At 41.1% G+C, this 27103-nt stretch overlaps 1 protein-coding gene across 1 annotated transcript in view; it reads right to left on the bottom strand.

The window, feature by feature from the left end:
* Positions 1–27103, bottom strand: part of LOC149213504 (FMN-linked oxidoreductases superfamily protein) — a 238146-nt gene that overhangs the window by 140711 nt on the left and 70332 nt on the right. The window contains exons 2-3 of the mRNA XM_089392039.1: positions 4915–5031; positions 4511–4750 (exon numbers count right to left, since the gene is read on the bottom strand). Coding sequence (XP_089248165.1) covers positions 4511–4750; positions 4915–5031 — 357 coding nt within the window. The remainder of the gene's footprint in view (positions 1–4510; positions 4751–4914; positions 5032–27103) is intronic.

Below are 27103 nucleotides of genomic sequence, written 5' to 3'. Positions count from 1 at the left end.
AAAATTTTACCTACACAATATGGCACTTCTTGACATGAACTTATGGGATCCAAATGTTGCATTGGGAGACCTACAGCTCATGGCTATGGCTTCCTGGATGAGCCATGAGGAAAAGAGAGCAGTGGAAATTCAAAAGATAATGGCAAAAGAGCTAAGTGAGCCCCTGATGATAAGGGCAGAACCAGCAGAACCATTGGCTCTCATCTATGCCCATGAACACCTTGCAGCCAATCCCCAAGTTCTCCCTGATTATGTTGATAGGCAAGCACAAGCTATTGCTCATTTTGAAGATATGGAGAGATTGTTTGGCGATGACTGCCTTCATGCATGCATGAGAAGGTGGAATACATTGCCACATAGCTTAAGGATCAGGGAGTATCACTCCCCAAGCAGAATGAGAGAGGCCATGAGGAGAGTACCCCTATACAAACACTCAATGCAAAACCTGAAAGCCAACTGGATTGGTCTTAAGTTCAGTCCTCCACTACTGTTAGGACTATTGGAAGGAGTTAAGGAGGAGGAAGAACAGGAACAATGGGAGGAAGTGGACAGGAAAGTAGGTTTCCATGACAGAGAGGAAGACATCGCATCAGAGGCTTGGGATGTCAAGGAAGTTGTTAAAGCTATTAAAGATGATGAACTGGATTAGTTGCTCAGAGAATGAGCAACCCATTCAGCAAGGGGGTGATGATGAGCCCCAGAAATGGGTAACTATATGGGCTCATTCTGCCTATTATGTTCATTTAATCCACCATTCTTAATAGTTTTGTGCATGTTTTTGAATATATTTATGTCAATAGATTGAATGGGGATGGTCACTTTGCCATGTAGTCTAATGAGTGTTTATTGCAGATTTTTTGGACAATTTTGGACAAGGACCAGGACTTTATGAGCAAAATGACAGCCAAACTCGAGGAAACAGGGATGAGAACTTAAAGAAGGGGTGTCTCCTTCATTAATGACCCCTTCCTCGAATTCCTCACCAACAACAGAGAATACAAAGGCCCACATTGATGATTCCAAGGGGCAGCCGAGCAAGTCAAGTAGGGTTGTTGTTATCTTCAGTTCTAGGCAACCGAGTTCCTTAAGTTTAGGAGGATTGTTGGGAGTCCCCACTTATATAAATAAGAAGGCTTCAAGCCTCAGTAGGTTAGCCATTTCATAGTATATTTTCGCACTTTTGTGTAGCCTTGTACTCAGCTCATTTTCAAGCTCTTTTTGAAGATAGTTTTGTGATGTAACTGCTATTTTTTGATAAATGAAGATGAACCAAGTTTTGAACCAGCACTGATCTTTTCTAGAGGGCTGAAGCTCTTGGGTTAGGGCCCAACCAAAGTGCCCAGCACCTCCTTTGTGTATTTATATGCTTTTGCTTGCATTCATAAGATAATTTATGTTGTTTAGGTTAATCTTGCTTTGTTAAATTAGGTTGCTTTTGATGGTTAGAATAGTTGTTTTTGCTTCAAGTTGCTTAAGTAGTTTGCTGTAGTAACAGAAAAAGATCCAAAAAGGCCACCAGCAAGTCTTGATCTCCTTTCTCCCTCCTTGGGACCATGATTTGAGGTCAAGGCACTACTGCTACCACCAAAAACACAGTTTTTGCTCTTCCAATGCAATTGCTAGTGTGATATTTCGAGTTGGAGAAGTTGATATTAGTTTGGATTCACATGCTTAGATCATTTCCTGTTCATTTACCATGGTTTTCTCGCATAATTTTCTGTTCATAAAGTTTTGTTCAACATTTTTCTGGTTTTAGGTCAGAATTAGGTTAAGATAGACAAAACTTTGTTTTTCGGTTCTTGCTTTGGTCAGTTTTGAGAAGTAAGTGTGCAGCTCTCTTGTAGAACATTCCAGCTTATCATTCCTCCATAACACAGCCTGTACCAGTTCATCTCTCAAGATTTCCCCACTCATTCGCCACATTCTGCCAATCTGCCCTAATTTCTGCATTTTTCCATAAAGTTGCTCTTTTGCCCTTTTGAACAAATCTAACCATCTCCTTCAGCCCTGATCCTCAATGACAAAGTTCTAGACTCCTCAACACCTTCATCAAACCTTCATCTCCCCTTTCCCATCATTTTTCCACCTTCAAACCTTCAAAAACCACTTTCCGCCTCCTCCTGTAGATCCTCCTGTAGAACCTCCTATAGATCCCCTGCAGCCTCCTGTAGAATTTCCTGTGAGCGATTTTCCGAAGTCTGATCGCAATGAAAGTCTTCAGAAGGGTACTAGGGTCTTCTTAGGACCCCTCCACACCTTCCTCACCTTCTGCAAAAGCCAACTCCATCTTCCTTTGCCACCAAACCTCTGCATAGTCATAACCAGTCAAATCATAAGCATAATAATTCCACATAAAAATACTCAAAAGTACAAAAAGATGATTTCTTCTCATTTCTCTTCAGAAGTAACCTGAATAAATGCAATTCACTTTTTCAGTGGTTAATGGCACCCATTTCAGTAGTTTCCATCTCTTTTTTGCAAAAGTAGGGTTAGTGGGTAAACTAGGGTTTGCTAGGGTTTGCGGTTCATTTCAGTTTTCTTTCTCTCTCTGCAAGTAGAATAGCCCCTGTAGAGGTAATTTCCTTTCATTACAGTTAAAGCTTCTTCTGAGAACTCATAGAAGTTGGCTTAAGCTCCTAACAAACTTGCGCCAGCTGATCAAGTGACAGCCTGCAGTAAGAGCTAGTACTTGTGCATACAGCACTGTCGCTTCCAAGTTTGTTACGAACTACCGAGTTGATAAAAGTAAAGAAGGAAGCCCCAGGAGTTGCAGCATTATTGTTGCAATACTGGAGCTCACCAAGAAACTCGGTCTCTATCCTTCACACTGCTTCTTCTTGATTTCCTACAGAGAAACTCGGTCTCTATCCTTCACACTGCTTCTTCTCGACTTCCTATAGATAAGATAAGATAAGATAATTTTATTAATGTCCAACAAATGACCATAATAGGTCAACGGGACTGTCGGTTACAAATGATTACATCATGCAAGTCGGTGGACCAAACAGTCCCCTTTAACATTTCTTTTTAAAAGCAAGAAATACATCTAAAAGTAAATGAAGAGTCAAGAAGCTCATGGCTTCGGAACAAAGCGCTACGATGAAGCAGCGAAGGAGAAGAGGAAGAAGAAAAGGGGGGGGCCTGTCTAACCCGTACTCCTAACATTCGAGATCGAGAGAAGAAAACTGAGAGAAGCTCGTCAAAGTCTGCTGTCTTGTGGGCATACTAGGCTGTCGTTGATGTCTCCTGGAAATTCTGAAACGCCTCACAGAGAAACTCGGTCTCTATGATCTCACTGGTTTCCTCTAGAGTATCTCGGTCTCTAGATCTCTATCTTAGTTATCCAGAAGAAACCTCATTCGTTGCACCAGAAAAAACCTTCTTCACTGCTCAGAAGAATCCTCCTTTGCTGCCCCAAAAGAAACCTTCTTCGCTGCCCAAAAGAATCCTCCTTCGCTACCCCAGAAAAAACCTTCTTCGCTGCCCAGAAGAATACTCCTTCGTTGCCCGAAAAGAAACCCTCTTTGCTGCCAAGAGGAATCCTCCTTCGCTGCCCCAGAAGAAATCCTTGTTATCACTACTTCACACTTCTCTTTGTAGCCCTTCTTCTTCGCACTTCTTCACGAAGTGTATGTCGAGTTGCTTGTCGAATTGCTTGCCTTCAAGTGAGGCCGAGTTAGGCTATATATACAGTTCTTCTCATGTCCTTTAGGCCGACATGATCTCAAGAGTTAGGCCAACTTCTTCTAACATGTTCTTCCATCGTTGTAGGGCGACTTGAAGAGGATAAGTGACAAGGTCTTGAAGGATACTTTACATAGACAATTTTGACCTTTTACAAAGTGTAACATGACTTCATTACATGACAATGACTCTATCATTTTATGACTAGATGAAAAATAATTCCTAAAGACTCTCAACGAGAGTCTTGACTCAAAAACAAAATCTCTTGCTCATGAAACCCATGAAACAAGTCAATACAATAATTTTGTTTTTCTTCTTTACATCTCATAACATAAAATCATAATTATATGTCATTATGAAGAACGAACCTAGCTACACTTTTCAATAGTACTTTTGTGTACTTATGGGTTTTACTTCAAAAATTTAATTTTTCCTTGACCAAATTAAATTCTTCCAAGGGCTAGGAGGGGTCTTTCTTGATGAGGAAGGCTGTCCAAAGGAGAGAATTTATCCCTGAGCTGCCAAATAATATCTCATTCTTTCTTTCTTTGCAAGATAATGTGTTATTTAACTTATTTGTAATATATAATATATACAATGTTTCACATAACTTTTCCATTTTGGGGGGATCACGTTCCCAACCATATCCATTTCGAAACTTCCAGATGTTTCCACATACAGTGCAACTTAGGGTTACAGACAATTATATTATACTATGGGTTTTGAGAGCCAAAATAAATGAATCTATTAAAAAAAAATATCACAGATCAGTTAAAATGCCAAAAAAAGGAAAATAATAATATGAATATCTAGAACTGACACATACCAGAATCCCCAACTTTTTAAGTTGATCATCTGCCTTAGTAAATTTTACTGCCTTTTTCCAGATAAGCTTTTGCAGATCTTTGTTAAGGCCATTCATCTCGTAAGTGGTGTCGTTAAAAGCAGCCTCTTTTTGCAGGGAATCGCGCTCAATATGTGTTCCTGCAAATCGGCATGCTACACCATAATGACATGGCTCTGGTTTATACAAAAAAGGGCACTTTCCAGGCAGATCTGGTGGTTTCTGCACAGTGCAAACAAAACGTATCCATAAGATTTGAGTAAGGGCCATATAAATGCAAAGGAGCATGTAGCATATCACAAAAGCAACCATTGTTGTTAAAGATACTCCAACAAAAATGTCAGAAAACACTGTTGAACAGCAACCCAACATCCCTTCCAGCATACCTGTGCCAAAAAACCATCCAAGTCATGACTATAGCGACAATTTTCTCCATAGGGACATGATTCAACATCCCCTGCCTTTGCTACAGCAACACACAAATTCTGTGCCGATTTCTTTCCCTGGAACCAAAAAGAGATATAAAGAAAAATGTATAGCTAAAGTTCAATCATATTTTCTGTTTGTATTGCATAGATAAATAGTTGTACTAAATAAAAGGAATAAAGTATCAGAACAAAATAAATTCATAGATAAGATAAGCCAGTGAGAAGATTAAAGCAAGAGGGTTAACAAAATGCTGATAGTTGATGAAGGAACAATTCACAAAAGGTAGCTTTGGAAAAATCAAATACCATTTATCTATTATGTGCAGTGGCTCTGGTACCTACACCTTTTATTTATATTGGCTTGGTTACCATCCAAATCAATGTGTACAGAATGAAAGCAAGCACACTCACAGACAAACTGCTAAAAGTTTTTCAAGAAACAAAGAAATCTACAGCTGTCATTGTAATCCTTAGGATGAAAATATATATATATTCAAAAAATACAAATGCTTCCCTTTAAAGACAGAAAAGGCTGTGTTGAAAAGATATATTAATACATGTTATGTGATCTAAGTAGATATCACAATACTTGATATAAGCAGGCCAGTAAGGTAGATTGGATCAGCTTTCTAGCACGAAAGGTGCAGTTTCCAGGCCTTTATCTAGGTTGGCCCTATTCTTGTAATGCCCTGGTTTCAAACTTTCAACACCCGGTATATACTTGATCAGATTATGTAAATAAATAAAGGCATGGTCCATTGTCAATATTGAGCCATGCGGGCTGAGTCTAGAACACACCCATGATGTAAAAAATAAGATAAAAAGAAATAAGAGGTAAAAATATTTTATTGTTGCCCAACAAATGACCATAAAAGTAGATCAATGAGACTAAAAGAGCATATCCAGTTCAGGTACAGGGTGGGAGTAAGATAAGATAAGACAATTATATTAATGTCCAATGAATCGAACAATTTTCTTCAACGATAACTACTTCAAATGAGTTATTAGCATTAATTCCATATAACATTCAATATCATGAAGCAGTTATGCATAAGAAAATTTCAACCATTAATCACAATAGAGCAGCAAAAATAACAATGAAACAATCAAATAAGAGACAAAATTTTCAGTCAATGACCAGGGCAAAACCCACAAACGGGAAAATCCAGCAAGCTTTCTTTATGAGAGAATGTTCAATGATCATCAATTCATCCAGAAATAAGACATCAAGATAACAGCTAACCAGATATAAGATACCTCCCACAAGTGCCAAACCACATCCTTCTATTCATTTCTAGTAGCATCAGATGTGCTCTAAGTCTCAAATTTTGCAGGGAGGCTTGGGTGCATGTATTCCAAAGAACCCAGAAAGAGTTTTGGGAAATTCCACCCGGAGATAGTTCTATTAAAATAATTAATTATTTTTAATGGGTCCTGTTGACCACTACCGGTCAACTACCCATAGCAGTGCACCCCCTTTTCTTTGCAAAAAGGGTGGCGCATGTCCGTGCCATTCTGCAGTCATCGACAGCGTGATCAATTCATGTTGTAAATCCAGTCTGCATGTATAAATTGTAAATAACCTTAGCAGATATGAGTCATGTCTGTAAGTTGCCTAGGTGGACCTAATTTTCTAAGTGATAATCTATGTCCCGGAAGGTTTTTCGTCTCACTGATCCATGATCGGCAGAGTTTTCCTTCAGCCTAACCCCAAAGCCGAGATGGATTTTGTCATTAGAATTTTAGGAGAATCCTAGTGTGTTAATTTGCTAGATTATAGTTGTGTCGCAGAACTGGGTGGTTTATGAGGGTCTATGTCAAATGGGTTTTCCCCCTTGGGATGTAAAGTTGTAAAAGTCATGATGTAAAGTGTCTTGAGGGTTAGAAAATGTTTTAATCCCCTCATAAGTCCTAAGTCCTAGGTCCTAGGTGATTTTTCCAAAGGCTAAAGTTCGAGGATCCATTTAAAAATAAATTAAAAATTAAAAAAATAATATAAAATAAAAAAAAAAAAAAAAAAAATTTAATAAAAAAATAAAAATAAAAATAATAAAATAAAACAAAAACCCTAAAAATAATAAAATAATAATATTTTTGAGTAAATAAATGCAAATTTTCATTTTTAATGAATTAACTAATTCGACGGATGAAATTAAAAGATACCTTGATTCTCATCGACGGTCGAGATCATTTTAACATGGATCACTCGAACTAGCCGTTGGGTTTTTTTTCCTTTAAATAGGGTCCTAGGGGGTTATTTGAGATAGAAGATCTGTGAGTCTTGTGTTGAAGAAGCTCTCTTGTAGTTCATTTTTTTGTGCAATAAAGAAGACTTTGGGGTTAAAAATCTTGCTGGTGTTACTCTTCTGAAAATGCTGTAAGATTGTTCTATTTGTTCTGCATAATTTTATTTTCAGCCATTAATGATAGCTTAATGAAGATTGATCTAGGCACAGGTATCTTGTCTGATCTTTGGGGTTTGAATGATAGTTTAGATTCTGAAATATATTGGCAGGTATCTCCATTTGATCGGGGTTTCACTATTGTTTCTCCTTCTATGTTGATGGTTGAATTTAAGCTGTGCAGGAAATCCTTTTTTCAGATTACCGGGCGTTAGGGGAAGTTCTCGGCTGAACCAGCCAACTCCCGGGTTGTGTTTTCTGAAAGAGACCAGCCAATTCTTGATCACGGGCTTATCATTCAAATTATTTTTTTTTATGAATGCATGCAAGGTTTTCTGAAACATTTTACATTAAAATTAAATTCTGATAATATTACTGTGATTACTGATAAATCTAGCTTCTGAAGAGCTTTCAGTTTGTAAATACTGTAAATTTTTTGTTGGGTTTAGGGTTTTCAGTTTTTATTTTATGCACATATTATCTTCCGGATTTTTGTTTGCAGGTTACAGATGCATTTTGTTTTTTAAGAAACATTTCAGGGTTTCTGGAGCAGTTGATTCAAGATTTAAAAAATTTCTGGCTGCCAAAACTGTCGAAGTGTCAATTTTACAGTGGCTGCCATAATCCCTGCGCGCTGCAAAATTATTGTGGTTTTACATCGTTGCTGGGGGCTGCATTTGCCATCAAGGGAACCTGCAGACGCATTGATTACCTGCTCGAACACACAGCCAGCATTCTTCTGCCATATATCTGTTAAATCACCTGCAACCGTATGTGAGTTTGCCGCTGCCAGATCTTCTTTCAAACGCAAAAAAAAAGTCATCCAAAGCAGAGAAATCGTGGAAATTCTCAGAGGTACGGTAACGATTTCAGGGTTTTTCTTCTGTGGGCGTCAGGTAAGGACATTGACTTTATATGTTCAGTGGTTGAATTCTTTGATTACGCTTTTCTTTAGCAGGTCGGAAAATTTTTTTTTTGTTGAAACGTTATACATGGGTCTTATCTGCCTGCTTAAGAGTCTTGTCTTGGGTCCTTAACGTAACTGCAAAATCAAAGTTTTCAATTTTCTGCGTGTGTAGTGAGGGTGGCGTTTTTGTTTTATTCGCATTAGCTCACCCGTGGCTCTTTTCACTCAGTTTTGTTTATTTCCGCAGCCAAGAGATTACACTTGAAACCCTGCAAACATTTCATTGATCTCGCCAGCAAACCGATACCTGCAAATCGTGCCCAAAGCCTCCACTGCCTCACGCCGTCGAAATCTCTGTCCACCGCATGATATCTCGCTGCTGTCTCTGTCCTTTTGCGCTCAGTATTCATTCCATCAAGCCTTGCAACCCGCGCGCAGCCTGCCAGTCATTAAGCGAAGGGAAATCCAAAACGTTTCGATATTATTCTCTGCTGCGTGAAGTGCGATTTTTTTCTAAGTTTTGCTCACGTTCAAATCTGAAGTCTCACGTCGTAGGTTTTTGATACATATTTAAAAAAGAAACCAAAAAAAGGTAAAGGTAAATTTCGATTTCCATATATCTTTTATTTATTTAAATTTTAAATATTTTGACTTTGGATTTTAATTTAAATATTAGGCTTTGTTTAATTTAGTTTTATGTTTAGATTTATTTTCTTTTAAAATTTAAAAAAGCGGCATAAAAAGAAAAAAGTTTTAATATTTTGTGAGGAACCAGATTAGATTTTGATAAAGTTTATCTCTTTAATTTAGTTTTGATTTTTATAGTTTTGTTTTAGTTTAGAAATAATTATTTTTATTTTTTGTTAAACTTTAGATAGTTTCAACTGTTTTTAAGATTTTATTAATAAAAAAAAAAAAATCATAAAAAAGTTGATAAAAACATAAAAAATATTGTGGGAAATTTTTACCAGATTTCAATCTTGGTTTGGGGACTTATCGCGTTTTATTTTTTCCTTCTGAGATTCAAATTTTTTGATGTGGAATAAATGTTTATCATTTTGATCATTTTGAAGATTAACTGCATGACTATGATATCTGGTTAATGTTCATAATTTGCATGGTTGTTTAAAGCATTTATCTTTTCGAAATTTTTAATCGCTGGATATCGTTATTGAACTTTAATCATTATAAGAACTTTGTGGTTTTACTGGATATCTTGCATCGTTCAGGTTATTTGATGATAAATGATTGTTGTACATGGTTTATATCTCTGCAACATCTAGTAAACAATCGTTTAAACAAGCATCAAACCCACAAGGCACTGGTCTTTTAACTTCACAAAATCAATTTAGTGCTCGTTTTTTCGTGTCTCCCAAACCAACTGGTCGACAGTTGGTCTTCATCATCTCATAGGGTCTACCCCCCTTAGCCGCGGGAGACAGGCTTAAACGAAGAGATCGGGGATCAGAGTGACAGCCCCCAGTCTGAGCGTTGTCGTGTCAATCTGTGCGACAATAGGTCCCTAAGTATAAACATAGGAAATTAAAATAATTGATGGGTATTAATCTAACTGTGGGTGAAACTTCTAGAAGAAGACGAGGATCAAGCAAAAATGATCTTAGCTATTGATCAGCCTCCAATCTGGGTCGTTGAATGTCAACGAGAAAATTATTGAAGGAGGCTTGAGGGTCATTTGGAAAATACACCGAGAGTTGATCAATTAGATCAAATCAGTGATGCGGGGGAGCGCCCCCCCCCCTTCGAACCCGCTCCCGAAGCGCGCTCCGGGCGGGAGCGGCTCGGGAGCGGGTCGGGAGCGCGCTCCCCAAATCCGGGAGCGATTTTCGGGAGCGCGCTCCCGTAAAAAAAATTGCGCTCCCTGGTCTGTGAGGGAGCGCTTCAGGGAGCGATCGCTCCCGGAGCGCTTTTTAATGCCCGGGAGCGATCGGGGAGCGATCGCTCCCTGATCGCTCCCGGGCATTAAAAAACGCTCCGGGAGCGAATTTTAGTGAACCGGGAGCGGTTCGGCGGAAAAAAAAATCCGCGGACCCGAAAAAAAACAAAAAATTTAACTAATTTTTTTGGGTTTATAAGCCCAATGGGCCAAAACAAAATCATTTCAATGAGATTGAGCTTGAGTTTGAGAGCAAAGGAGCAAGGAGCAAGAGCTGAGGAGCAAGGAGCCAGAGCTGAGGAGCGAGGAGCAAGTGCCAAGGAGCGAGGAGCAAGCTTGCAGAGGTAAGTAACTTAATCATTTAGTTAGTTTAGTTGGTTAGGTAGTTAGTTTGTTTAGTTTAATTTACCTGTTTGAGTTTAAAGATCATTAATTTAAATTAAATTAATAAATTAAATGAATTAATCCCAATAAACTAAATTAATTTGCAGATTCAAGACTCAAACCCTACAAACATCAAACACGATGGACCTGGGGATTTTTATTGGCATTTTCCTCTTCCTGGTCCCTTTTCTGGTTATTATGGTGGTGGAGAGTAGGAAACGGAGGGGGCCTGAAACTGAAGAGGTGGATGAAGAAGCCGGAGGAAGTCAAATAGGTGAAAACCCCAGTGAGGAGGATGTGGAGGGTGAACATGAGGGTCAAAAAACTAAACAAGACCAAACTCCATTGTGGAAATATGTTCAGAGGCCTGAAACAGGGAAAGGGGGTGGAACCACTAAATTTCATTGCCCCCATTGCAACAATGATTTCACAGGCTCATACACCCGTTTGAGAAGACACCTTTGCGGGAAAAGGGCATGGGATGGAGAGAAACAAATAGGAATCAGAACTTGCGACGCGGTGTCAACAGCAGATAGAGCCAAATACATAAAGGAAGAGGAGGACGCCCAATACAAAGCAAAAAGATCAAGGGGTTTCTTTGAAAGCTCACAAAGAACTCCTTCAGCATCCTCCCAAGGCAGTGGATATGGACATGGAGCTCAGGGTCATCATCTTTACGCCGTAGAACCATATCAGATTTCCTTGATGAGGGGTGTAGGAATGATGTGGATTCAAAAATTTACAGGTTCCTCTATGCAAATGGGATACCATTCAATGTTCTACGCTCACCTTATTGGCACGAAATGGTTTCTGCCATAAATGATGCCCCTAAAGGATACAAGAGCCCTGGGTATGACAAGGCAAGAACTGTTGGCCTTGATCATGAAAAAGCAAAAATATCACGATCTTTGAATAAAATGACAAGTTCTTGGACTGACAATGGGGTGTCCATTGTATCTGATGGATGGACAAATGTAAAAGGCAAGCCATTGATAAGTGTTCTTGCTGTGTCCCGAAGTGGTCCCATTTTTCTAGCTGCACATGATTACTCAGACAAGTTCAAGACCGCTATCAACATTGCAGAAGCATTGCTTGAAACAATTGAGCGTATTGGCCCATACAATGTCATCCAAGTCATCACTGATAATGCTCCTAATTGTAAGGCAACGGGAGCAATTATTGAGGATAGATACCCGAACATATTTTGGTCTGGATGTTTGGTTCACACATTGAACCTTCTGTTGCATGATATTGTCAAAAACAAAAATGAACAATACCAATGGATTGGTGATTTGTACAAGAGAGGAAAAAAAATGATAAAATTTATTACAAATCATAGCAATACCCATGGCCTTTTCCGCAGTCACTCGAGATTGGAGTTGCTGAAGATTGCGAGGACTAGATTTGGTAGCTATTACCTCACCTTCAGGCGCCTTTTGAAGGTAAGAGAGGGTTTAGCTAGCATGGTATCAAGTCCAAATTGGCAGGTGTTAAAGGAAAGGGCTACAAATGTAGCTGACATTGCAGGTTTTGAAACGGTGGAGGAGGCCACTCTTGATGGGCAGTTTTGGACAACTGTGAGACAGGTATTGGATTTCACCAAGCCAATTTATAACATGATTCGGTTTGCAAATACAGACAAACCAGTGATTGGCGAGGTGTATGAGCAAATGGATACCATGTTGGGGGAAATAAAAGACATTGTTAATAACAGAGATCCCGACTTGTACAATCTGATTCACGATTGTGTGTGTGAACAGTGGAAAAGGCTTAACCTTCCACTACATTGCTTGGCGTATATCCTTACGCCAAAATACTACTCAGATTCTTGGTTGGGCAAACCTGCAGCAGGGGGTGGTGTTAGGACCAAACCCCATTTAGATCGAGAGGTAACTAAAGGATATCTGGATGCATTAGAAAAGTTGGTGCCTGACAGGGAGGAATGTGCAGCTGTGCGCCTTGAAATAGGCAGATACTTCACTGGCAGTGGTTTGTATGGTAACTTCCATGCAATGGACGACAAAGATAAATTTGATTCTCTCACATGGTGGGAAACATATGGCGGCGACGGACTTTTGCGAAAATTGGCATTGAAAGTTCTTGCACAGGTTGTAAATTCTTCTTCTGCAGAGAGGTGTTGGAGCACCTACAGTTATATACATAATGTGAAAAGAAACAGGCTCAACGAAAACCGAGCAGAAAGCTTGGTTTATGTGCACTACAATTTGAGGTTGTTGAGCCATTACTGTGATCGGGCTAATGAAGATCCCACATATAAAATTTGGGACAATCACCCTGAGGACGACAATTTGGAGGATGGCATTGTACATATGGAAGAACTAGAAGATGAGCTTGTACGGGATGAAGCTGAAGCAGCCATGCCACCTCCACCTCCACCATCCAGTAGCAGTTCTCGGGGCCCGAGTCTTGTTCCATTGCTGTCGCCACCTCCATCGACACCCTCGCGTGGAGGCTCTAGTTCTGGTCGTCGGTCTGGGCGGGAGACTCCTAGAAGACCGCCAAGACCTACTTATACTCCTGGAGACTCTCGTGGCAAGGGCCACTTGTAGATTTACAGTTTACTTGTCTTTTTTAGTTTCTATTAGACTTGTCACTTTAGTTTTCATAACTGTTCAGTGTTGAGTTTTGAGTCCTTGACTCTTGACTCTTGACTCTTTCATATCATTATGACATTATGATATTTTTTGTAAACATTATATCACTGTGACAATGAAAATTTGAAGTTTGAAGTTGGGCCTTGGCAATTATAACTCATTGGTAATGATTGTGAATTATGAATATGATGCTTTGTGAAAGACTAAAGTTGTTTCATTTCATCTCATTATTCATGTTTCATTTTATAAATTTTTAACATTTCATATCATGTTAACAGTTAGAAGTTAGGACTTAGAAATATCTTCGATATTACTTCTTGTAATGGTTAAACTTGGCTTACAAGTACAACTTGTTACTTTGGTGATCAATGATGATAAATGTTATTGAATTGAACGTTATTTTAATTTATTATTTTACTAAGGTTGATGACGATTATAATTTCTAGATGATTGATGTGATATGGTTCAATGATCAATTTATGTTTTTTTATGTTTTTTATGTCTATTTCATCATTCTACATGTTTTTGTTGACATATATGTATCAAAAATTAAAAAATATATATATTTTTAAAAAATCGCTCCGGGATTCGCTCCCAAATCGGGAGCTTCTGAAAATGGTCGCTCCCGCTCCCGCTTCCGCTCCCGCTCCCGCTCCCGCTCCCGCTCTCGCTCCCAAGTAACACTGGATCAAATTGTTGAGCTAGAGCGCAAAGCAGAGGTTTCGTGGTGATCACGCAAAGAGGGACAGAGATAGTTTTGGTTGAAGAATCTTCTTCGGAGCCAAGAATACGCAACAGAGAGGCAGAGAAAAATGCAAAGGAGGCAGTGCAGTGCCCAATGAGGGTGACGCAGAGATAGGAAGGGCTCACGCAGAGCAGCGAAGTGCCTTCCACGCAGAAGTCTGAGAATTTGCTAGGAGTTTGGCATTCTGAGTCAGAAGGGTTGAAGTCAAAGCTCCTGATAGCAAATCGATCCGGCAGAGAAGTGACGCATTGCCGCAAAGGCAGCGACGCAGGCCCATGCAGTGACTGTGTAGGGGCAGCGCAAAGGTAGTCGGGGACTCGTTGGTTCAGCTGTCAGATCAGCCAAGACTTGCAGTGTAGAGTGAGGTAATCTCACTAATTTCTTCTGCCGAGTGATATTCTTTGTACTGGATTGCCAGCAAGGCATCCAGAGTTTGTATTCAGAAATAACTTCTGCTTAATAATAAAAACCCTCAAATCTGTTGCACCAGTTTTCCCACATTGGGTTTTCCCAAGGACATTTGTCCAAAAATAACGGTGTCATTGTGTTGTATTTTCCTTCTTTCTCAGTTTCTTGTTTCCGCATTATATTTAATTAAGTGAAGGTTGCAGTGTATGTATTTTGATATTTTTCGCAGGAAACTGCAAGTAATTTGTTTAAAAGAATTTAACAAATAAGAGAAATACCATTAGTTGCTGCAATAGGGATTCTGGTTGAGGAACTTTCACATGGTATCGGAGCTGTAGTGAAGCAAGAAGAACAGAGGTGGAAGACCCAGAGCTAAACGAAGAAGGGAATTCGGAATTCCTACAGAGGCAGAAATTTGAATCCTCTAAAAGTTTGCACAGTTCAGGCCAGGAGGGCTAGATTTTCAAGGGAGGTCTCTCTCTGAGTGAGTCGACAGAGAGGTAAGACTTCAAGATCGAAGTTTTTCAGTGTCAGAGAGAGCAACGCAGCAGAAGCTTTAGTGAAGAGGGGTTTTTCTGGTGGGACACAGTTTTCTGCAAGCAGTTGATGGGCAGAAAGACGCCAGAGGGAAGAGAGAGACATGGCTGAGGGAATTCTTTCTCAGAGGACTTCCAACCAAGGATTCTGAATTCTCACTAGCTGAGCAGCAGCAGAGAGGGGCAAATCTACAAGCTCCAAAAGGGAGCATGTAGGCCAGTCCAGTGTTGCGCAAAGGAGAGAGGAGTTTATTCGACATTTTTGCAAAGATGGCCATGAATGGACAAAATCCATGGAAGAGCAGCGAATTAGATCTAGTTGTGTTGAAATTTGGTACCGGAGGACAGGTGGTTCCCTTAGGCTTTGATCTTTGGCCTAGGGAAAAGTGTCCAAAAGAATTTAATTTTTCTCCTAAAGTGACTTTATAATTTTATAAAGTTAAATCTAATTTAAAAGTGACTTTAAGTGATAAAGTTATTAAGTCTAATTTTAAAGTGACTTTTATAAAGTCAATGAAAAATTAGAAAGGAAAAGTGACTTTGGAAATAAATGACTAAGTGGGTCTTTATTAAAGTGGGGTGAATTAAAAAATAGAAAGTGAGATTTAAATGAGCATTTAATCTCAGCCATTGGATTTAGAGATCACCCAAAAGTCACTTGGATCACCCAAAAGTCACTTGGAGTTATATTAAAGGAGGAAAAGGAGGAAAAGGTCATTCATTCTTTCATAAGCAGATTGGGAGAAGGAAAGCAAGAGAGATTTCTGAGCAGGGAGGAGAAGGAGACAACAGCTTGGCACACATTCCAAGGCAGCAGTTGAGCAGATTTGTACAGTTGATTCAGCATATAGTGAAAGGCAGATTTTTGCACAAAAATCGAGAAGCAGTTTGTTGATTTTTCTGCACATAAAACGGAGGCCGTACAGCATTTATTGCTGTCCTGTTTGCTGTAATTTCCAGATTGCTGTGAGGCACGGGAAAGGAGATAAGTTGTAAATTTGCTTGCTGATTTTTTGCTGAATAATTCTCACTGTAAAAAGGCAATTTTCAGAAATAAAGAAGAACTCTCAAACTGGTTTCCCCAAGAGTTGTAGGGGGTTTTTCCAGGGTCAAGTTGACCAAAAATATCAGTGTTTTAATGTGTTTTAATCGCTGTTTTTTATTGCTGATTTTTAATTCTGCAATTTCCAGCATTCTGAAAAATTTCCAGAATTTGTGTTTTTAGCAATATTTATTTTTTCAGTCTGTTAAATGTATGGTTATGGGAATGGGCATTTAACTACATGGGAGAAATAAGGAGAAACTGAAAACCGGGGTGGGAAAACAGAAATTTCTACATGGTATCAGAGCTTGAATGCTGAAGGGCGGTTTGGGACAGCAAAAGGAAAAATTGCAGTTGCTGATTTTTCACTCAGAAAATTCCAGCAAGCTGATTTTTTCATAAACAGCAGTTTTATCTTTACTACAGCAGTGCTATTTTTCCAGTTTTAGGACAGCACGATGTCATTGGGATTGAGGGTGGAGGATAGGTTGGATGGGCATACAAATTACAGTGTTTGGAAGGAGAGAATGCAGAGTATCTTTGAGGAGGCAGAAGTCTGGGATATCATGGTGCATACCGCACAGAACCCTGTTGTTGTGCCCACTGATGTTACTCAGTTGGCTGAGTATGAAAAGAAGAACAATAAGGGTACGAGGCTGATTCTAAACGGAATCAAAGACCATTGCATTCCTCATGTGAGAGGAAAGAGCAATGCCCATGAGATGTGGACAGCATTGTCCAATCTCTACCAGAGTACCAATGAAAACCGGAAGATGGTCCTGAAGGAGAAGCTGAAGAACATTAAGATGGGGAATGATAGTGCAGCTGGATATCTTACAAAGATTACCAATGTGAGAGATGAGTTGGCAGCGATTGGAGAGGCCATTCCACCCACTGAGTTGGTGCGGATTGCAGTGAATGGCCTCCCCCGTTCATGGTTGAACTTTGATGATGGGGTTTGTGCACGTGAGACCCTTCCCACATGGGAGAGGTTTTGGGATGATTGCATTCAGACAGAGATCAGGAAAGGTCAGCTTGGGGCAGCCAAGCCAGTTGAGCAGGATGAGGATGTAGCACTGGTGGCAGGAGGCAAGAAAGGCAAAGGGAAAAAGCAGGCTTCCACAAGCAGTGGTGGGGGCAAAGGCAAAGGTAAAGGTAAACAGGAGAACACACAGAAGGACTATTCCAAGGTGAAGTGTTGGAATTGTCAAAAGATGGGACACTATGCAGTTGTGTGTCCGGAGAAGAAGAAGAAGGGGAAGAACCAGGACGTGGCAGCTTCAGCAGAGATTGAAGACTTTGCTGGTCGTTTTGACCGAGAGTTTGCGTTCACTACGTGTGAGTCCTCTAGTGCAGGATCACCTACCACACAGGTTCAGAGGGAGCATGTTTTTCCCTCGATTAGCGGAGCATCTTCAGGTATCTGGTATGTGGACAGTGGGGCTTCACGTCATATGACAGGAGTCCGTGAGTACTTCTCAGAGCTTTCAGAGAGTGGCACTGATATCGAGGTAGTACTCGGTGATGACAGAGTTGTTAGAGCAGTCGGGGTGGGGACAGTGACATTTCAGAGGGAGTCCAAACCTCCCTTGAAGGTGTCAAAGGTTCTTTATGTGCCAGGGATGAGGAATAACCTCATATCCGTCTCAGCTTTGGAGGACAGAGGATATGAGGTACTGTTCAGGGGAGGATAGGTGTTGATGTATCCCAGGGGCACTCCAGCTGATTCAGCTAGAGTGATAGGTGTACGCCATGCAAAGGTGTACAAGTTTGCATTTCAGCCCCTTTTGGCATTGAGCAGTAGTACCGACAGCAGAGCTAGCAGTTCTGAGCTGTGTGAGATTTGGCACCGCAGGATGGGACATATGTATCATGGAGCCTTGAGGACATTGCGGGAGATCACTACAGGTGTGCCAGATTTCAGTACTGATCACTTTCATACTTGCAGAGGTTGTGCGATGGGCAAATTTGCCAAATCCCCTTTTCCCAGCAGTGACAGCAGAGCGACGGGGATACCTGATTTGATTCATTCCGATGTGAGCTGTCGGATGTCTCATGTTTCCTTGAGTGGATATGAGTACTATGTTTTATTCATTGATGATCACTCCAGGAGGACCTGGATTTATTTTTTGAAGACCAAGAGTTAGGTCTTCAAGCGGTTTCAGGAGTTCAGAGCTCTTGTGGAGACTCAGACAGGTCGAAAGATCAAGTCCTTGAGGTCGGACAATGGAGGAGAGTACACCCTTGGAGAGTTTGCTGATTATTGTGCGGAGGCAGGCATTAGGAGGGAGTTCACTGTTCCTTACAACCCCCAGCAGAACGGGGTTGCGGAGAGGAAGAACAGATCCATCATAGGGGCTGCCAAAGCCATGTTACATGATCAGGGGTTGCCATTGTTCTTGTGGGCAGAGGCCTGCAACACAGCTGTTTACTTGCAGAACAGGAGTCCGCATCGTGCCTTGGGGCACATGACTCCGGAGGAGGCTTTCTCTGGGAAGAAGCCTGATCTTGGTCATCTTCATATCTTTGGATGCATTGCATACTCCTATATACCCAAGGAGAAGAGGACCAAACTAGAGCCCACCGCAAAGAAGGGTATCTTTGTGGGCTACAGTGAGACCTCAAAGGCCTTTCGGATTTACATCCCTGCACAGAGGAGAGTTGTTGTCAGACGGGATGTGAAGTTCGAGGAGGATAGGGCCTTTAGGAGGTCACGGGAGTTAGAGTATCTGGATCAGCCAGACCCTCAGCAGCAGTTGAGTCAGTCGCAGGGATCAGAAGGATCAGGAGGTACATCTATGAGGATGTCAGGTCCGTCAGTGAGCACGCCAGAGGGGTGATGCTCCGGGCAGCATGCAAAGCAGTTCACAGAGCAATTCACTAGGGAGTCCACTGATGGACAGTTCACACGGTACCTCAGCTTCTACAAGTTCAGGTGCAGGCAGGAGGACAGCAGACAGACAGTCAGGAGTTCAGGCTACTGATGATGATGAGGAGGAGGAGTTTCATTCTCCGGTGGGAGAAGTGCGCTCAGGGAAGAGGAAGCCCAAGTGGCTTCAGGACACCTTGAGAGATGCCACATCTGTTGCTAAGTCGAAGAGGCCGGTCAGAGAGAGTAGACCACCTGAGAGGTTTTGTAGTTATATGGCAATGGTTACCAGCATCCTTGACTCTGAGCCTTCTAGCTATGAGGAGGCAGCTAGCCAGCAGGTCTGGAGAGAGGCCATGCAGGAGGAGTATTCTTCTATCATGAAGAATGATGTTTGGGAAGTGGTGCCGAGGCCTGAGGGCAAATCCGTGGTTACTTCCAGATGGCTTTACAAGGTAAAGCATGCTGCAGATGGCAGCATTGAGAAATTCAAAGCGAGGTTTGTGGCTAGAGGGTTCTCCCAGGTAGAGGGAGTTGATTATGAGGAGACCTTCGCTCCCGTGGCTCGATATACTTCGATCCGCTCCATTATATCGATAGCAGCGGAGATGGGTTGGAAGATCCACCAGATGGATGTGAAGACCGCATTTCTCAATGGCTTCATACAGGAGGAGGTGTGCATTGAGCAGCCACAGGGCTTTGAGGTGCATGGGAAGGAGTCCCATGTGTGCAGACGGAAGAAGGCCCTTTATGGCCTGAAGCAAGCTCCCAGAGCTTGGTACTCCAAGATAGATACATATTTGCAGGGGATGGGTTTCACAAAGAGTGAGGCAGATCCGAACCTTTACTTTATTGTGATTGGTGAGGAGCCTCTCATTCTGATGCTGTATGTGGATGACTTGATCATTACAGGTGCAGAGAGACTCATAGAGCACTGCAAGAGAGATCTTGCGGCGGAGTTTGAGATGAAGGACATCGACTTGATGCATTACTTTTTGGGTTTGGAGGTGTGGCAGGAGGAGGGGCATTTCTTCCTGGGGCAGGGGAAGTATATTGTGGACATCCTTAGCAGATTCCACATGGAGGATTGTAGACCCATGTCGACACCGATGATCACCAACTGGAAGAAGCTTCATGCTTCGGATTCCGAGTTGGTGGATCCCACATTGTACAGGCAGCTGATTGGTTCCTTGATGTATTTGGTCAACACTAGACCAGATATCTGTTTTGCAGTCAACACGATGAGTCAGTTTATGTGTGAGCCTAGGAAGGTTCACTGGGTAGCTGCAAAACACATTTTGCGGTACTTGCATGGGACAGTGGATTATGGTCTGGACTACAGGCAGGGAGATGGAGTGAGATTGGCAGGATACACTGATTCTGATTGGGCAGGTTGTGCTTCTGATAGGAAGAGCACTTCAGGGTGTTGTTTTGGGTTGGGTTCAGCAGTAGTGTCATGGTTCAGCCGAAAGCAGCAGTCAGTAGCACTGAGCTCAGCGGAAGCAGAGTATATGGCAGCCAGTCTAGCTAGTTGTGAGGCTATCTGGCTTCACAAGATGTTGTTTGGCTTATTTGGTCAGCCGTTGAGACCTTCAGTGATTTACTGTGATAATCAGAGTTGCATTAAACTCACGGAGAATCCAGTATTTCATGACAGGTCAAAGCATATCGGGATCAGATATCATTTCATCAGAGACTATGTTCAGAAGGGAGTTGTGAAGCTTGAGTATATTTCCACTGATGAGCAGGTTGCAGATATCCTTACCAAAGCCTTACCACGGGGCAAGCATGTCTACTTCAGGGACAAGATGGGTGTGGTGAGGAACACCTTCCTCGATAAGAGGGAGTGTTGAAATTTGGTACCGGAGGACAGGTGGTTCCCTTAGGCTTTGATCTTTGGCCTAGGGAAAAGTGTCCAAAAGAATTTAATTTTTCTCCTAAAGTGACTTTATAATTTTATAAAGTTAAATCTAATTTAAAAGTGACTTTAAGTGATAAAGTTATTAAGTCTAATTTTAAAGTGACTTTTATAAAGTCAATGAAAAATTAGAAAGGAAAAGTGACTTTGGAAATAAATGACTAAGTGGGTCTTTATTAAAGTGGGGTGAATTAAAAAATAGAAAGTGAGATTTAAATGAGCATTTAATCTCAGCCATTGATCTAAATCTATTTCAGCCATTAGATTTAGAGATCACCCAAAAGTCACTTGGATCACCCAAAAGTCACTTGGAGTTATATTAAAGGAGGAAAAGGTCATTCATTTTTTCATGAGCAGATTGGGAGAAGGAGAGCAAGAGAGATTTCTGAGCAGGGAGGAGAAGGAGACAGCAGCTTGGCACACATTCCAAGGCAGCAGTTGAGCAGATTTGTACAGCTGATTCAGCACATAGTGAAAGGCAGATTTTTGCACAAAAATCGAGGAGCAGTTCGCTGATTTTTCTGCACACAAAACGGAGGCCGTACAGCATTTATTGTTGTCCTGTTTGCTGTAATTTCCAGATTGCTGTGAGGCACGGGAAAGGAGATAAGTTGTAAATTTGCTTGCTGATTTTTTGCTGAATAATTCTCACTGTAAAAAGGCAATTTTCAGAAATAAAGAAGAGCTCTCAAACTGGTTTTCCCCAAGAGTTGTAGGGGGTTTTTCCAGGGTCAAGTTGACCAAAAATATCAGTGTTTTAATGTGTTTTAATGGCTTGTTTTTTATTGCTGATTTTTAATTCTGCAATTTCCAGCATTCTGAAAAATTTCCAGAATTTGTATTTTCAGCAATATTTATTTTTTCAGTCTGTTAAATGTATGGTTATGGGAATGGGCATTTAACTACATGGGAGAAATAAGGAGAAACTGAAAACCGGGGTGGGAAAACAGAAATTTCTACAAGTTGCTGCAGATTTCTCACATGGATCAGTATCCTTGCTATAGAAGCTCAACAGAATCAGTAGCAGGAGGATCACACTGTCAGCAGATGCAGCGGGTCATTCAAATGACAGTTGCATAACTAGTTGCAGTCAGTTTCTGGAAGACAGTTGCAGTGACATAGGAAGTGTGATCTGCCCAGTTGTAGTAGGCAAGTGCAGTTCCAACGAGGAGATTCCCAGGGCAGAGCTTCGCAGTCCAATTGCCAGTGCAAGAGGACTGTGTGAGTTGCCAGGAGGGAATAGAGAGATTTCCCATAAGGAAATCAAGACTCAGAGGGAGTCTAGTTTCAAAGGGAGCAACCCTATGGAGGCTAGTACTTCTAGATCTGGGGAGACCAAACTCATTGTTGCAGTAGTTGTAGCAGCAGTGCATAAGCATCAGCAGAGCAGTAGCAGCCGAAGTATGAGTATATCATATTTCACCATGTTGGCAGCCATACCTCTAGGGGTGAGGTGGGGCAAACTGGAGTTGTAGTCCGCGAGAACTATAAGTTGGGCAGGATCCTTGAGGAGTCCACCTCTCGGATCAATTCCTTGCTCCGGGAGCCCAGATCAGAAGTAGCAGGATGGACATGTGTCAGTTGGTGCAGAGGAATGTTGGAGCGATAGATGCAGTGGCTAGAACGCCAAGTTTGAGCAATGTAGTGTAGAGTTGCAACAGTGCAGGGAGACACTGTGCAGTTGCAGCAGCATCACAGTGGCTTCAGAGGGATAGTGTGGGACTATCAGCAGTCAGATATTCAACTTCGAGATGCATCTATGTTGAACACTTGTTCGGTAATTTAGGATGTTTTTCTATTGTTGATGTAGTAGCAGCAGTAGTTTGCAGTTTAGGGGCAGTGCCAACAGCAGCACGGATGCAGAAATTCAAAGGGAGTTGTAGTATGAATGCAGCGTTGACAGTGGCAATGTCAGCAACAACATACTAGTTGGTGGATAGCATGTCAGACATCAACAACATAGAGGACGATGTTATTAAGTTAGGGTGATGCTAGGGGAGGCATTGCTAGACCACACTCGCTAAGAGGGAGTGTTGATTTCTGGTAGCATCGAATGTGCTCTACGTCTCAAATTCTACAGGGAGGCTTGGACACATGTATTCCAAAGAACCCAAAAAACGTTTTGGGAAATTCCACCCGGAGACAGTGCTATTAAAATAATTAATTATTTTTAATGGGTCAGATCGAATTGTTGAGCTAGAGCGTAGAGCAGAGATTCGTGGTGTTCACGCAGAGAGGGAAAGAGATAGTTTTGGCTGGAAGATCTTCTTCGGAACCAAGAATACGCAACAGAGAGGCAGAGAAAGACGCAGAGGAGACAGCGCAATGCCCAATGAGGGTGACACAAAGCCAGGAAGGGCTCATGCAGAGCAATGCAATGCCTTCCACGTAGAAGTCCGAGATTTTGTTTGGAGTTTGATGTTCTAAGCCGGGAGGGCTGAAGTCTAAGCTCCTGAGAGAAAATCTATCCTACAGAAAAGTGACGCAGTGCTTTAGAGGCAGTGACACAAGACCACGCAGTCACTGCGTAGGGGCAGCGCAGAAGTAGCGGGGGACTTGTTGGTTCAGCTATCGGATCAGCCGAGACTTGCAGTGTAGAGTGAGATAATCTCACTAATTTCTTCTACCGAGTGATATTCTCTATACTAGATTGCCAACAAGGCATCCAGAGTTTGTATTCAGAAATAACTTCTGCTTAATAATAAAAACCCCCAAATCTGCTGCATCGTTTTCCCACATTGGTTTTTTACGGGGATATTTGTCCAAATATAGCGGTGTCATTGTGTTGTATTTTCCTTCTTGCTCAGTTTCTTGTTTCCACATTATATTTAATTAAGTGAAGGTTGTAGTGTATGTATTTCGATATTTGCCATAAGAAACTGCAAGTAATTTGTTTAAAGGAATTTAACAAATAGGAGAAATATCATCAGTGGTTGCAGTAGGGATTCTGGTTGAGGAATTTTCACACCTTCTTCATCCTTCTGATTTCATCCTTTTCCTCCTCCTAACTTCGTTGGAACAGAGATTATACTTGAGATAATTCATGTGCAAATGAGAGGGAGAGCTCTCATGTATATGGTCTTCAAAGGGGGTCGAATAGGTGCCTCCAAGGGGGTAGGCCAACTTGATCAAGGGGGTTGACTTGACACTTGGGGGGCAATTTAACAAAAAAAACAATTTTTTTTTCCTTTTTCTTTATTAATGAAAATACTGACCATGGCTACTAAATTTCCAACACTCCCTCTTAGCCATGGAGGTACCATTCATTATCTCTCAAGATCAATCTCCTCGACCAATCCATTGGTCTCTCGGTCATGACCTAAGGGAGAGATCAGTTTCATCATAAGGAAAGTTGATAGCGTCAAAACTCATCCATAAGCCAAAACCTAATGGCATCAAGGTTAGTGCCCAATTGACCATGGATCCAATCAATATCGTTCATGATGACAAACTCTCCAACGGTCCAACCATAAGCAACGGTTTCTCAATCAAGCACAATGACCAAAGAAAGCAATCAAAATCAATGTCTACGACCATCTCACTGATCTCTCAAATCAAGATCAAACTCTCTGACCATACTAATGGTCTCTCGGTCAAACCCAATGACCTAAGAGTGCACAAGGTCCATCTACCCGACCACAAACAAGGGTCTTTCGGTCAAGCTCAATGACCTAAGGGAGGAATCCCTACCTCAATATCAAACTCCCTGACTATATAGTCCCTCTATCCATGACCCAAGGGATGAATCCTAATGTCAAAACAGCGAATCTCCCCAACCACATGGTCTCTTAGTCAAAGACAATGACCCGAGGGAGAGTACTCAAAATCAGTTTCCCTGACCTACTGGTCTCTCAATCATCATGACCTAAGGGATCACTTCATGCCTCAGAACCAAGCTCCCCGACCAGACTCAATGGCCTCTTGGTCAACTGACCTAAGGGAGTAACAATCTTCCCGACCATAATCTATGCCTTCTTAGCTACAACCCGAGGAAGATTCTTATGATGCTAGCAATCAATGCTCCCTCTGCAGGAGGGATTCTCAACCATTCCAGGCTTCTTACAGAAGCAAGCAAAAATCAACAACCTACTCAATAGAAGAAAAGTATATCATGGTCAATTCTAGCACCAAATCAAACAAACCATCAATCAGCTTTCGAAACCAAATTGCTTCACAAATCAGCTACATTCCCAACTTCAGACATGCTAAATGCAACATAAACATCTATGTTATTCAGGCTAATACAACACCTAGAAGTGTTCTTTTTGTCTTTAGAATATCTAGCTCAATCAGAAATCTCAAACCCAAGCAGCAGTAATGAGCCAATTAGAGGATCTACCAAGTTAGCAATAGAGTCTTGTAGCTTCTTCAAATTTTCCATCATGGAGATGTCCATGCACTTGCAGTTGATTATGCCAAATTCCAGCAAGGATTTCACCAAGCTCAAGCCACACTTTCAATTTTACAATCAGATCCCTCCTACACTAGGCAAAGAGATGCATAGCTCTTGTTAGAGACACATCATAAGCACATAGCAAGTTCATCTTTAACATATTAAAATCAGCATTGTTAGTTTTTGTAACATTGGATGTGTTTTAGCCACCAAATTTGGTGGAGAGGCTAGAATACATGAGATATCCAAAACCCATAAATCATTTCTAGAAATTCCGCCTAGAAGTGTCTCAATTAGATTATTAACTGATCTTTTAAAAATTTCGTAAGTCTAAACTTAGGGAATATGATTAATAAAATCAGTGTTAATTGGGATAAGGTGAGAATCATCTAGAAACTCGCACAGATCGATCTAGAGATGATCCTAGCCATTGATTAAGTTTTAAGCTTGGTCGTTAGTGCTCCAACAGTGGATTATAAGAAGAGATCGATGTAGTGATGGGGAAAACACTTGAGCAGTTCAATTTTGTTAAAATTGGCAACTAGGGTCATATTCCACCTTGGGACAGCTCATATGATGGAGATGATTATTGCATTGGATTCCTCTTTTCGACAGGCCCAAGATTGATATAAAGATCATCTCATTCAGACAAGCAGAAGTGTGATTTTGAATTTATTCTCTCTCATGTACAAATTGTTCAGGTCGGCCTCACCTTAATGTAGGCTCAAGAAACCCAATAGATGTGTCTCTTCACCCACAACAAAATGTATAAATAGAAGAGACCTCACACCTCATTTTGACATCATTCCTCTTCTCTTTCTTCATCAAATTGGTTCATACAGCTTCGGTATCTTCTCTCTCTCACACATGTGTGGCTAGGAGCACTGCTTTCTCGACTAAAACAAAACCGAAAATTTCAGATTGTTGACCAACATTGACCACTGTTGATTTGCCCACGTTTGACTGTGTTTTTGGAGGCAGAGTTTCGCTCCCTTGAGGCCGCATTGATTGACACGAAAATCGAGGTGTTTGGGGATTTTTGACCTCCATTGACTGCAAGGTTGTTTGAACACAGGGTTGACTGTTGTTTGACCAAGTTTGACCAAAAAATTTGGATTGTTTTGACTTGACTTTGACCTTTGTTGGAGGCTGAATTGGACTACCTTTGATCGCGTTTCAAAGGAGGTGTTTTGTTGTTGATTTGACCAGCGTTGACTTTCTGGTTAGGGCTAAAGTTTGACTGCAGTTGACTGCAGAATTTGATAGAGTTGATTTGACTTTGTAATGGGCTAGTCTATTTGATTGTAGTACTCCCTCTGCTGAACTATTGAATAATAATAAGAAGATTTTATCAAAAGGGTTTCCCCACATTGGGGTTTTTCCCTTGCATCATCCAAATCTGGTGTCCTCTTGTTTTGGCTTGTCTTTTGCATTCGTTTTATGTTTTATCTGCATTTACTGTCAATGTGATTAATGGTTGATGTGATTGCTACTAGAAATAATTGGATATTGTTATTGAGCTGCTACAAGAACATTGAAGTAAATTACGCTAAGCATAGAACATACCATTTTTATCTAAAATTAACATGATATCAGACCTCAGGTGAAGATAAATCCCAAGCACGAGTGAGAAAAGCAATCACTGAAGGAAGTTGTTGAACAAGAATTTGGAGCTAGCCTCAATGACAACTACACCTTACTTCAAATCCGAGGACAAGCTTAAGGATAAATCCGACTATCATGCATGGAAGATGTTTCTAGATTGGACTTTGGAAGAAAATGATGTTATGGACTATGTCAAAAGAAGAGTGGAGGAGCCCACTTCAAATGCACCCGTTGTTACAAAAACAATATACAAGAAAGGTGAAGTCAAAGATAAGAAAATTATTGTTGATTCAATTCACAAGCCTTTGATTGCCTATATTTTTGCTTTGGAAACATCTAAGGAGATGTATGACAAGTTGTTTGGGATGTTCAAAGTAAATAATGCAAATCAAGTTCTCTTTCTCAAGAACAAGTTGAAAGACATCAAGA

Source organism: Pinus tabuliformis, chromosome 1_1, assembly GCF_031772625.1.
Source record: "Pinus tabuliformis cultivar Carrire ecotype Pingquan chromosome 1_1, CPIR1, whole genome shotgun sequence".
NCBI classification, from domain to species: Eukaryota; Viridiplantae; Streptophyta; class Pinopsida; order Pinales; family Pinaceae; genus Pinus; species Pinus tabuliformis.
The sequence above is the reverse complement of the archived record's forward strand: the minus strand, read 5'-3'. Positions and strand labels throughout refer to the sequence as shown.